The 12,789-nt window shown below is 37.2% G+C and overlaps 1 protein-coding gene across 1 annotated transcript in view; it reads left to right on the top strand.

The window, feature by feature from the left end:
• RSBN1L (round spermatid basic protein 1 like) overlaps window positions 1-12,789 on the top strand; it is a 72,915-nt gene that overhangs the window by 412 nt on the left and 59,714 nt on the right. The window contains exon 2 of the mRNA XM_077746927.1: window positions 1-333. This exon is cut by the window's left edge and continues 4 nt beyond it. Within this exon, the coding sequence (XP_077603053.1) occupies window positions 1-333 (333 nt within the window). The remainder of the gene's footprint in view (window positions 334-12,789) is intronic.

Consider the following 12,789-nt stretch of genomic DNA (forward strand, 5'->3'; position numbering starts at 1 on the left):
GTCTGTCTGCTGCCCCCTCCCCGTCCTCTGCTCGGAGCAGTTTCTCTTTTTCCGCTGGCACCGCGGTCCCTTCGTCAGCCTCTGCTTCCTCGTCTCAGCCGGTGCCGCGCAAATTGCTGGTCCCTCCTACGCTGCTGCACGCTCAGCCTCACCATCTCTTGCTCCCGGCCGCCGCCTCCTCGGCCAACGCTAAGCCGCGCCGACCCAAGGAGAAGCGAGAGAAGGAAAGGCGGAGGCACGGCCTCGGCGGGGCAGGCGAGGCCGGCGGGGCCGCCCGGGAGGAGAGCGGGGAGGGGAAGNCTTTGGGGACAGGAAATGGAGCCTGTAATTTCGGTGGCCTCGAGGGGAATGCCCGAAACTCATTTTTAAACATTGTTTCTATCTCCCATTTAATGCGCTGCAAGATTTGTAGAATCCGGTCTAGAGGACTCGCTTAGGTGTACTGGACTACGGAGGGACGTGGGAGGGGAGGGGTCGCGAAGGGGTTGGTCTTGTAAAAGATGTTTGATTGATTATTAGACTGTTTATACGTGGTCGCGGAATTCGTATGTGTGACACAGGCTCCAGCGCCAGAAAATCCTGTCAAAAAAGGGGTGTGGAGAGCATTGGCGTCAGCTGGAAGCTACCAGAGGCCTGAGCTTTTCATCCCTATTAGGGAAATGAGGTAGTTAGTGTGCAAGGGCCCGAAGTGTGCTGTTTCGTAAGGTGCTCTCCGCACCGCTCCGTATTCTCAAGTGCTTTCTGGGGTCCTCTTTGGAATACCCCCACCCTTCGGAAAGAATTTTCAGCCATATTCTTTTTTTCCTGCAGCAAATGATAAAATCAGGAGCGTTGACGTTTTTTGGCCAGATCAAGTGACTGCAAAATGTTTTAACATGAGAAAATGGCAAATTCATGAGCGTCCGTTTCAGACAGGGCTAGGCAGTTTTCTTTTAAAACGTAAGCTAGCTATATAATTTTCCGAAAGTATTTATTTAAAATAGATGGTCCTACTTGTTTAGTTATTGATATGCAGTTGATCTGACAGTGGCACAACATGGAGACTGGTTGAAAAGTAGATCTTCGTGTGACCATAAGGATATAATGATGTTTATTATAAATATACGTTGAAAATGTACTGTGAAAGTATTACTGGTTTTTAAGGAAAAATGACATGTCAGGCAGTTTTAGCATTGCCGATCGAACTGTAGCTTAAATCATGAGTAAATTCTGTTTGAATTAGAACGGCTGTTTTCACAATTTTTAAAATGCTGCCCAGGAGTATGTAGCAGCGTAACACAGGGTTACTTCTTCGCTGCTGTTTTGCCTATAGCAAAGCTTTGACATCTAAGCATAGCCATCAAGTACTGTGGCACTGAATAAAGTTCTCTCAGTTTTGGACTGTGTCGCTTCTAGGAAAGTGGTTTTGAGGATGGAATTTATAGTACTTTTTAGTTCTGGAATTTTAGGTGGTTAGAATTTTAAAGCTGTTTTGTTTTAATGGTTACCTTTAAGTTACAAGTGCCTGAAAGTCTGTGCGTGTGCAGCTTGGTATTAGTCATATTTGTGATGTGTAAACAATGTATTTGTTCTTCTAAGTTCTTTGAGGAAGTTAACGTGGGGTATAACATTTGTCAGTGTATTGGAATGGCTGAAAATAAAGAAGTAAGCATTCTTTCACAAGTCTAGCTTAAAATATGGAGCATAAAAATGGCCCTTAAAGTGAAATGGCTGTTAAAGAGAAATTTCTATAGTTTTTTACATTTAGAACCCTCCTTTTGAAGGCTATGGCTTATATTATGCCTTAATATGAGGAATCATAGCTTCTATTTTAAAACGTGCAGAACATGTTTTTCCCTGACTTATGTGGGTTTTATTTATTTTTTTGCATATTACTAGACGTAAACACTCTTGTAAGATTTTCATTTTTTTGAGAGAAATACTGCCATTTTACTGAGAAAAAAACTAAAATCAAAGAAAAGGATTTTTTTTCAGTGTCTTGATAAATTTAATGGTGAAAATTTTTCCTTCTTAATTTAAGAAGTACTCCTCACGTTCAGATTTAACAATCCAATTTGTTTTAATCAAGACAATTTTTTTAGTGTTTTTTATTTTTTAAAATTTTTTAAAAAATGTTTTATTTATTTCTGAGAGAGAGAGACAGCGAGACAGTGTGAGCAGGGGAGGGTCAGAGAGAGAGGGAGTTACAGAATCTGAAACAGGCTCCAGGCTCTGAGCTAGCTGTCAGCACAGAGCCGGATGCGGGGCTTGAACCCACTAACCGTGAGCGGATGCTTAACCGACTGAGCCACCCAGGCGCCCCTCAAATAAGAATATTTTTAAGCAACTGTTATTAAAATAGCAAGATTACATACATCAATCAATATAAATATAATTGCAAATGTGAAAGTCCTAATTTGTAATCCAGCTCTCATTTCTATGAGCTTTATATAAGAATCTTAGTGAGTGGATGGAGGTGGGGCGCCTAGTTGCCTCAGTCCGTGGAGCATGTGATGTATGATATCAGACCTTGAGTTCAAGCCCCTTGTTGGGCTTAGAGTTTACTTTAGAAAAATCTTAGTGCGCAGGTAGGTCTATTGTGTTAAATATATAACTTTTTCTAGCGTTGCTCTAAGGTAGTTCATGGATAGCACATAGTTCAGTGACCCCAATTTTCCCATAGCTCCCAGATTGAACAATCTGAATTAGAACAGGAAGTGAGTTATAAAGACACCTAGCAAAGAAAATAGAACCTTCCCTGAAAAAGCAAACAATAACAACAAAAAAAATCAAAAAAATCTAGCCCCCAACTCTATTCATCAGTTAAGTTCCTGTATTTTAGTAGGTTTTTTTTTTAAGTCTTTAGTGAGAACTGCTAATTCTGCTAATTTTTTTTTATTGGCTACCATTCTAACAGGAATTATGTGGAATAAATGAAACTATGTATAAAAAGGCTTGGCAGGCCATTTAGTCAGTGTTATTTGAGTCAGAAACATGATGATTTGTTTTTTAACCCCTTGACAAATTAAAAAGTGGATTAGTCCAGACAGGGAAGGATCATTGATAGTGGATTTGAAAGTTAAGAGTGATAAACAACAGAATTACAGAGATGTTGCGGTTTAAGCCCATTTAGCATTTAGACACCTAAAACCTGTGAGGCCATTTAGTCATAGTGCGTAGCTGATTTCCATCATAGCCTGAGTCATCATGTAAAAGTTAAATTTATTTCTTTTAAAAAGGAGATGTGCAAAACATTTTAGTTTTTTAAAACTAGAAAATAACCAGATTTGGTGGATATAGAGGTAATCTACTGAAGAATTCACAGCCCATTTTCCTGTAGGATTGAATAAATTTTTGAATTGGTAAATGTGGAAGGTAAAAAACAGATATGTGCTGGAGGTATCTGACATTTAGAATGATATTCTAGCAAATAGTGGAACAAACATGTTATTAGATAACAAAGTGCCTTAACAATTCCAGTAACCAATAAAACGTGTATAGGCCTTCTAATTTTTGTCAGCGTTTTTGCTTTGCATTTATTAACTTATTTTTTTTCCATAGAATGATCCTGTGAAGTATCCCAAGATAAAACCAGAGCATTTCACAGAATGTTTGCCTTGAAAGTATAGTTACAGAATTTAACTCTAAATAAAATAGAGGTTTTTTTTAATAATCAAATAATTATTTTTGTTTTTATTTTATTTTATTTATTTTAATATTTTTATTTTATTTCTAGGATAGAGTGAGAGACAGCGTGAACAGGGGAGGGTCAGAGAGAGAGGGNTACCCAGGCGCCCCTTTTTGTTTTTATTTTAATTCCAGTTAGCGTACTGTGTTCTATTCATTTGAGTTATACGATGTAGTGATTCAACAATTCCATACATCACCCAGAGCTTATCACAGTGCCCTCCTTAATCCCCATCACCCACTTAACCCCTATCCCTCTCCCCTCACCTTTGGTAACCATCAGTTCTTTACAGTCAAGAGTCTGTTAGAAGTGAATAATTTAAGGTATGTGAATGTTAGTGATTTAAAAGGATAGATGTTGGAAGACTTTTCAAACTATACTTTCCCATATCTCTCTAATATTGTTAATTCCACAACTTTAGATTAGATTCACAGTTTTCATCTTTATGACCAAATATTTGTCACTGCTGAAATAGTTTACTGTGATTTCATTTTCTAATATATAACCTTTTGTTTTTCATGACTTGTTTTTTCATTTGCTTAGTTTTGCCTGGCAAAGTCTTTCTATACCCTCCAGCAGCTCCATAAAATGCTTCTCAGTACAATTTTCCACATGGTCAAATCTGTCAGATAAACTTATCAGTTCTGTTTGTTCCTGTAGTCATCTCTTCGTAACTGTCCTTCCTGTTTTAGTCTGGATAGTTTTCTCTTTAGACCTGCTGCAAAGCTGTCATCTTGGGACTTCCCTTAGCTGACATTCGGAGAATTTCTTTCACTTTTGTTGAGTCCTTTTTTTTCTGGATCCTATAACTTCCTTTTGGTTTATTCCTTCATTTTGGTTTCCTCTACTATTACTGTGAACGTGTATGTTGGAAATAAATACTTTTTAAATTTTATTTTTATCCTCACACTTGACTATTTGGCTGTTGAGAGATTTGTATATTAGAAATCATTTTCCCTCAAAAGTTTGGAGGTGTTCCCATATTGCCTAGCGTCCAGTGTTGGTGTTGAGAAATTTGATCTCCAAAAAGATGTCTATTTTATGATCTGGAAGATTTCAACCCTTTCATTGAATTTTTAGATTTTAGGTCTCTTAAAACAATGGTTATGACGTCTTGATCCTGTATTGTAGCATCTTTTTCCTTTTTCATGGGCATAGAATCTTCTGTTATGTCTTCAAGGATATTAATTATAGTTTCTTTGTTTCTTGTATTGTTTTTGGTTCCTCTGAAACTTTTTTTTTTTTTTGGAGCTTTCTGCAGCTCTGTGTGATCCTTAGCAGTTCCTTCATACTCAACTTCAACATTCAAAGCTGATTGAAAGCTCACTGGGCATGCATGAGCATGGCTTAGTGACTAATGAACTCCCATGTCTTATTTATTTATTTATTTAAAAAAAATTTTTTTAATGTTTTATTTATTTCCAGGAGAGANTCGCTATTTATTTATTTTTTAAGATTTTGTTTTTAAGAAATCTCTATACCCAACATGGAGCTCAAACTTCACCCTGAGATCAAGAGTCTCATGCTCTACTTACTAAGCCAGCTGGTCACTCCTCCCATGTTTTATCTTCTTTTCTCTGGGTAGTGGGTAACAAGGCTTTCAATTTCTTCAGAGAAAGGTCCTTAATTTTTCTGTCCATCTGTATAACTGGAATAATGAGGATGAGGGGATTGGCAGGGTAATAAGTTTAAATGGTGAGGCTCTAATGCTGGGTGGAAGAAGAAAGCTGTAAGTTTCACCATTCAGTTTCTGGATTTTCATTTAGTCTCCTGTTTTCATACGAATATTTCACTTCTTCCTTTTTCTGTGTGGAATGCACCTGAGCCTGGAGCCATTCTGATTCAGTTTTGCTGAAGATACCTCTCTTTCCCTTAGTAGAGACAGAGAGGGAGGAGAGGAGTGTGTGTGTGTGTGTGTGTGTGTGTGTGTGTGTATGGGAGGGGTGCGGATTGAGTCTGCTGTCTTGCTTCTCCCTATAACTCCAATTTCTTTCTTTTTTCTTTTTTCATTATTATTATTTTAGAGAGAGACAGAGTGCAAAGGGTAGGGAGGAGAGGCAGAGGGAGAGAGAGAATCCCAAGCAGGCTTCAAGAGAGAATCCTGGCTCAGGGCTCAATCCCATGACCCTGGGATCATGACCTGAGGTGGATGTTCAACCGACCGAACCACCCAGGCACCCCTAGCAACTCCAATTTCTAAGGCTTTCTGAGGGTACTGCATAGTAAATGGGATCGTTTGGCATTATCTCTGTAGGTACTTAACATTAACCTTCTTCCATTATGCTAAATTATTTACCATTCTACCACCAGGCAGCTTTCTGTCTTTATACATTGTATTTCAGGTTATAGTAACAGTATCTCTTGGTTACATCAAAGATGGAATTTCTGTTTCTGTTTCTTTTTCTCTCTGTTGTTTGTGTATGTTTTTAAACACTAGATCTTAAATTTTAGCCTTATTTTGATGTGTTCCTATTTTTGTGACATTGGCAAAATCACTTAATCTAAGACTAGATCTTAAATTTTAACCTTATTTTGATGTGTTTCTATTTTTGTGACATTGGTGAAATCACTTAATCTTTTGAGCCCAAATTATCTGTTTTCTAGAGATACCTTTTTCACAGTGTGGTTGTTAGAATTACATGAATCTAGCACATAGCACCCATTCATAACAGATGTTAATTCCTAACTCTTCTTTCCTACCTAACACAAAGGAGACCTTTCAATACACTGAATTTATGGATAGGTATAACCTATATAGTTTTTCCACTGATATCCTGGCTTCTGGGAATTTCTGGTATTTAGTGTGGCCTATACTAACTTTTTTGAAAGAAGTTTTTATTTTCAGGGTTTAAAGTTATTTTAGCAAATGCTATTTTTCACCATACTTCAATGAATTGAGCTTCCAAGATATGCATAAACTACTTAATATAGGATATTGAAAAAATAAGGATGTATATTTTGTGCTAGAGTAAAAAGTATTATGAAGTATTGTGTCTTACATAAAATCTTCGTGTATGAGATTAGGAGAATCCGTGGTAAAAGTGGATTCTTAACTAAAGTAATATCTTTATTTTTATAACTTCAGACACTTCTATTTTTCAAGGTACATTAAACTTTATGTTATACATATTATTTACTCTTTTTTTGAAAAATTTTTTTAATGTTTTATTTATTTCTGAGAGAGAGAGAGAGACAGCATGACAGGGGAGGGTCAGAGAGAGGGGGAGATACAGAATCTTTAATTAAGATAAAAGAAACTGTAACAATATAATGAATTCTGGGTCTGCCCTTCACCCTCCTTCAACAGTTAACATTTTACACTTCAAGTTTCATTTCCCCTCCTCCACATGTTTTTATTTTTTTGCACTGGTATTTTAAAGCATATTCCCAACATATATCATTTCACCCCAAAATAAGTAGGATAGAAATTTTTTCCATTATGGAACTAATAATGCCTGTAAAATTTCAACAATGCCTAGATATATATATTCTTTTAGAGTGAAAATCTGCCCTAGTCTCAAACTGTCATTAATAATTTGATATATCTTTTCTTGGAATAGATGTGCTTATATATATATGTGTGTGTATATATACATACACATATATATATTTTTGCTTAACTTTTTTTAAAAATACTTTTTAAAAATTATGGTAAAATACAATTAAAATGTACCATTTTAGTCATTTTTAACTGTATAACTCAGTGGCATTAAGTATATTCACTTTGCTGTGCCACCGTCACATCAGTCATCTTCAGAACATTTTTTATCTTCCCAAAATGGAACTACATACCCATTAAAGAATAACTGCCCTCTTTCTCCTCCCCATTTGCGTCAGCAACCCCTAGCAACCACCGTTCTACCTTCTGCCTCTGAATTTGAGTAAGCATTTCCTCGTATGAGTGGAATCATAAAGTACTTGTCCATTTGGGACAGGTTTATTTCACTTAACATAGTGTCTTCAAGATTCATTCCTGGTGTCGGGGCGCGTGGGTGGCTTAGTCGGTTAAGCGTCCGACTTTCGCTTAGGTCATGATCTCGCGGTTCGTGGGTTCGGGCCCCGCGTCGGGCTCTGTGCTGACTGCCAGCTCAGAGCCTGGAGCCTGTTTCAGTCTGTGACTCCCTCTCTCTCTGACCCTCCCCTGCTCACGCTGTCTCTCTCTCTCTCTCCTAGAAATAAATAAAAAAAAAAAAAAAAAACATTTAAAAAAAAAAAAAAAGATTCATTCCTGGTGTCACAATTTCTTTTTTAAAGTTGAATAATACCGCATTGTAGGTATATACCACATTCATCCTGTGATGGTCACTTGGGTTCTTCTACCTTTTGGCTTTTGTGAATAATGCTGCAGTGAACATGGGTGTACAAATACCTGTTTTGAGTCCCTGCTTTCAGTTCTCTTGGGTATGTGTCCTGAAGTAGAACTGCTGGATCATATGGTAATCTTTCAGTTTTTTAAAGGACCTGCCACACTGTTTTCCATAGCAGTTGTAACATTTTATATTCCCACCAGCTGTACCCCAGGATTGGGTTAACTATTTAGTATCAGCAAAGTAAATCTAAGCAGACTAAAGGACGCCTGGGTGGTTCAGTTAGTTGAGCATCTGACTCTTGATTTCAGCCCAGGTCATGAGATTGAGCCCTGCCTCAGGGCTCTGTGCGGAGTGTGGAGTCTGCTTAACAGTCTCTCTCCCTCTGTTCCTCTTCCCTGCTGTGTGTACTCTCTCTCTTTTCCCTCCTCCAAAAAAATAAAAATAAAAAAAATAAGCAGACAAAACCCCCCCAAAAATGTTTAAATTAGAGCTGATACTTGTGAAGTCAGTCTGCAGTCAGCCACAACAGCTTAGGAAATAAAATTTGGAGGTTTGCTGAGAGAAAGGAAAGGCATTTGTTGAGTGCTTGTCATGTGCCATGGTATTATCTCAATATTTTTAGATTAAAACTCTGAGTTTTTCTTAGCTCACAGAGAGTTGCATAGCTAATGTGTAAAGAATTTGGATCAACCCCATCTCTGCCGGAGTCTGAGCCTAACTACACAGTGTTACAGTTAACTCAATTCATTCCCTTTTTTTCCCTTCCCTGTGATAAACAAGAAGAAGAAAGTGAAGATGAACTTTAAAACTTTTTCCAACTTTTAATTTTTTCCTGACTTTTTATTACAAAACCTTTTAAGCATACAGAAAAGCTGGGAGAATAATAACAATGATCTTATGTTGACTTTCTAGATTCAACAGTTGTTAATATTTTATCATATAGAAGTACTGAATCATTTAAAAGATATCATGATATTTCATTATTAAATAGTTCAGCCTTCACCTTCTAAAAGTAACCACATAACTACAAACATTAAAACATTTTAGAAAATGATCATAGCTAGTACATATTCAAAGTCTTCCAATAACCTCCAGTTTCCCCAGTTTCCCCCAAACATACTACATCTGTTTATCTTAATCTAGAACTGTCCCACTCACATTTTTTCTTCATGTGACAATGACTTAAAAAAATTTTTTTTGTTCATTTATTTTGAGAGAGAGAGAGAGTGTGTGTGTGTGTGTCTATGTGTGTGCACCCACTGGCAGGAGGAAGGGCAGAGAGAAAAGGAGAGAGAGAATCCCAAGCAGGCCCTGCACTGTTAGCTCAGAGTCCTTTTTGGGGACTGATTTCAAGAACCAGGAGATCATGACCTGAGCCAGTACCAAGAGTTAGAGGCTTAAGACTGAGCCACATGGGCTCCCCGAGATTGATTTTTGAAGATACTGGTTCAACATACCTGTTACCTTGTAGACTTTTTTTATATTCATGATTTTTAAACATTTATTTCATTGTGGTTTTTAGTTATTTTTAAAGATTTTATTTTTAAGTAATATCTGCACCTATGTTGTGGTGGTATTTAACTTGATTCTTTTTATTTATTATAAACTGGAAGTTGGGTATTAAGATCATGTCTCCTTAAATTCAGATTAAGTCGTTTTGGTAAGACTCTTTCATAGGTGTATTTCATATTACATCCCATCAGGAAACATATAATATCAAGATTTTGCCATTAGTAAGTTGGTTGAGGTGACCATTGTCCCGATTATTGTAGTTCGTTTTTTGGTTTTTATTTAGTTTGTAATCTACGTGTTGATGCTTTGTGAATATCCGGTTTCTCAGTTATTTTTTACCTGATGGCTTCAGTATCAATTAATGATTTCTGCCTGAGTCACATGTTTCATTGGGGCTTAAGGAATGAAACCAAACTATTTCTAAATAAAAAGTGAATTAGATTTGGGAATGAGGAATTCAAAATAAATTGCTACTCTTATATGTAGATTAACATTTGACAGTCTGTTTTGATTTGGGGTACCAAAGTAAATAAGTTCATTGGTATAACTAGAATTTTATGGTAAACATGTTTCTTGAATTCTTAATTCACCATAGTTTGAATTTTGGAAAGCTACTTGCAGAATGCTTGTAGTAAAAGGTTTAGTATAGTAGTACAGTTACACTTGGTGATCTGTTACAATATTGGTAACAGGGCCAAAAATAAGAAATCCCTACTATTTTTTTAATATGGTAAGTATTTATTAGTATAGTGTGTTAAAAACTATAACTACTTCAAAATTATAACCTCTATTATATAATGTCCTCTGTTGACAATTAGCTGTGTACCTATATGAATTCCCTTTTAACTAGATTTTATCAATTCCTCAGAGTGGGCATCATTGTAGTCATTATTTAATGATCTTTGCCTTGTTCTCAGTGATTGGTTTGAAGGAAAAAAAGAATACCTTTTTTTTTTTTTTTTTAAAGACAGAGCATGAGCTTTGGAGGGGGAGAGAGAGAATCTTAAGCAGGCTCCACAGGTAGCACAGAGCCCGTGAAATCATGACCTGAGCCAAAATCAAGAGTCAGACACTCAACCTACTGAGCCATGCAAGTGCCCCTTATGAAATTAATTTTATCTGTCTTCTTTGCATTGCAAATTGAAGTAGCTATGCTGGTTAGCTTTCTTTAGATATTATTTAATTCAGAACCACTTTCAGTGGTTTGACATATGGAACAATATTCTGAAAAGTGGATGTCCCCAGACATTCATTTTCTGGCTGAATCACTAGTGAACTTTATACCTTGAGGGTGTAGTTACCATTTTTCAGCTTTCTCCTTTCAGGATGATGAAAATATCAGAATTAGTAAATTCTGTCAGGGTTTTTTGAGTTGGGCCACAAGCTGATTCAATGAGAAGTTGGATGTAACTTGAGCTAGAATTTAAGCTTCTTGAGGACAGAAACAACAATAACAATAATAATAATGATAGTTAACATTTACAGAATTTGGTTAGATCTTAGCTTTTTAAAAGTACTGTATGGAAGCTCAGAAAATTTAAGTAACTTACCAAGGGTATTAAATAAGCAATCGAAATTTTAGATCATTATGTAGTTTGACTTAAGAGCTCTGGCCGTAAACTATTGTGCAAACTGGGTTAATGTTTTTAAATCTCCTTCATCCAGAATTGCACCTTACTTTGTGAGGTTAACCAAATAACCTGTCTTTGAAAGAATAGGAGTTAGGTTAATGGAGATGATGGAGACAAGCTTATTAGGGGGGATGATGTGAGCAAGATCGTAGAGACAGAAGCAGACATGTGGATGGCATGTTCAGTGGTCTGTGAATAGAACCATTCAGCTGGGCTTGGTTATTTTGTACAAAGTTGGGAAATAACACTGCATGCCAGTTGAAAGTTTACCACAATGTGCCTTCTATTTGCCAGGGTAAGGAGTTCAGACTTCATTCTGTGGGCAACAGAAAGGCACAGTTTTTTAAAAATAGAGTGATAATTTATTCAAATTGGTATTTTAGGAATACTAATTTGTTAGCACTGTGTAGGATGAATTGGCTGAGAGAAAAATTAGAGACAGGGATATTGGAGAATACGTTAGTAGTAAAATGAAGTGATTTTAGTAGTAAGGTGATTGAGACTCCTGGACATGGAAAGGAAAAGGTGTTTTTTTTTTTTTAAAGCATATTTATTTATTTTGAGAGAGAGAGAGTGCTCACAGGGCAGGGGTAGAGACAGTAGTAGAGGGAGAGCATCCCAAGCAGGCTCCTTGTCAGCATGGAGCCTGACACAGGACTTGATCTCACCAACTGTGAGGTCATGATTTGAGCCGAAATCAAGAGTCAGACACTTAATTGACTGAGTCACTCAGAAAAGATTTTGAGAGGGAATGTATGATAGGGCTTCATGAATATTAAATATATAGCAAGATAGGAGGACTTATATATTTAATTTTATTGTTTTGGATGGAGAGAATAGGCATATCATTGAAAAAATGTGGGTAAGCTTGCAGGAGATCTGGTTGGAAAAGATGCTTGCAGGAGACCTGGTTGGAAAAGATGGATGTAAGTTTGAGATACAATCAAGTACTGTGAATTAGAGTTTTCTTATCACATGAAGCTCCAGTTGGTGGTGAGTCAATGTGTAAAGTTTAAAAATTAAAAAAAAATTTTTTTTAATGTTTATTTTTGTGAGAGGCAGAGCATGAGCAGGGGAGGGACAGAGAGAGAGAAGGAGACACAGAATCCACAGCAGGCTCCAGGCTCTGAGCTGTCAGCACAGAGTCCGGCATGGGGCTCAAACCCATGAACTGTGAGATCATGACCTGAGCCGAAGTCAGATGCCTAACGGACTGAGCTACCTAGGCTCCCCTAAAATTTCAAAATGTTTAGGAGGTTTTTTAAAAAAAATTTTTTGTGTGTGATTTATTTATTTTTGAGACACAGAGACAGAGCACGAGTGGGGGGAGGGGCAGAGAGAGAGGGAGACACAGAAGCTGAAACAGGCTCCAGGCTCTGAGCCGTCAGCACAGATCCCGATGCGGGGCTCCAACCCACACTGTAAGATTATGACCTGAGCCGAAGTTGGATGCTTAACCAACTGAGCCACCCCTGTTTAGGAGATTCTGTTCAGTTAGTGTGTATATGCTTCCATATTGCATATGTGGAGGCCACCAGTTTAAAAGTCACTTATAGTGGCAGACAAAAACCATTGGTTTTTTTGTGAGGAAAAAATAATGTCAGATCCTGCCTTAGATCTTAGGTAACCAGCTGTTCACAGCCTTTAAAAGAGCTCTAAAAAACCAGGA

The sequence above is a fragment of the Crocuta crocuta genome, unplaced genomic scaffold (genome assembly GCF_008692635.1).
Source record: "Crocuta crocuta isolate KB4526 unplaced genomic scaffold, BGI_CrCroc_1.0 scaffold396, whole genome shotgun sequence".
Classification (NCBI taxonomy): domain Eukaryota; kingdom Metazoa; phylum Chordata; class Mammalia; order Carnivora; family Hyaenidae; genus Crocuta; species Crocuta crocuta.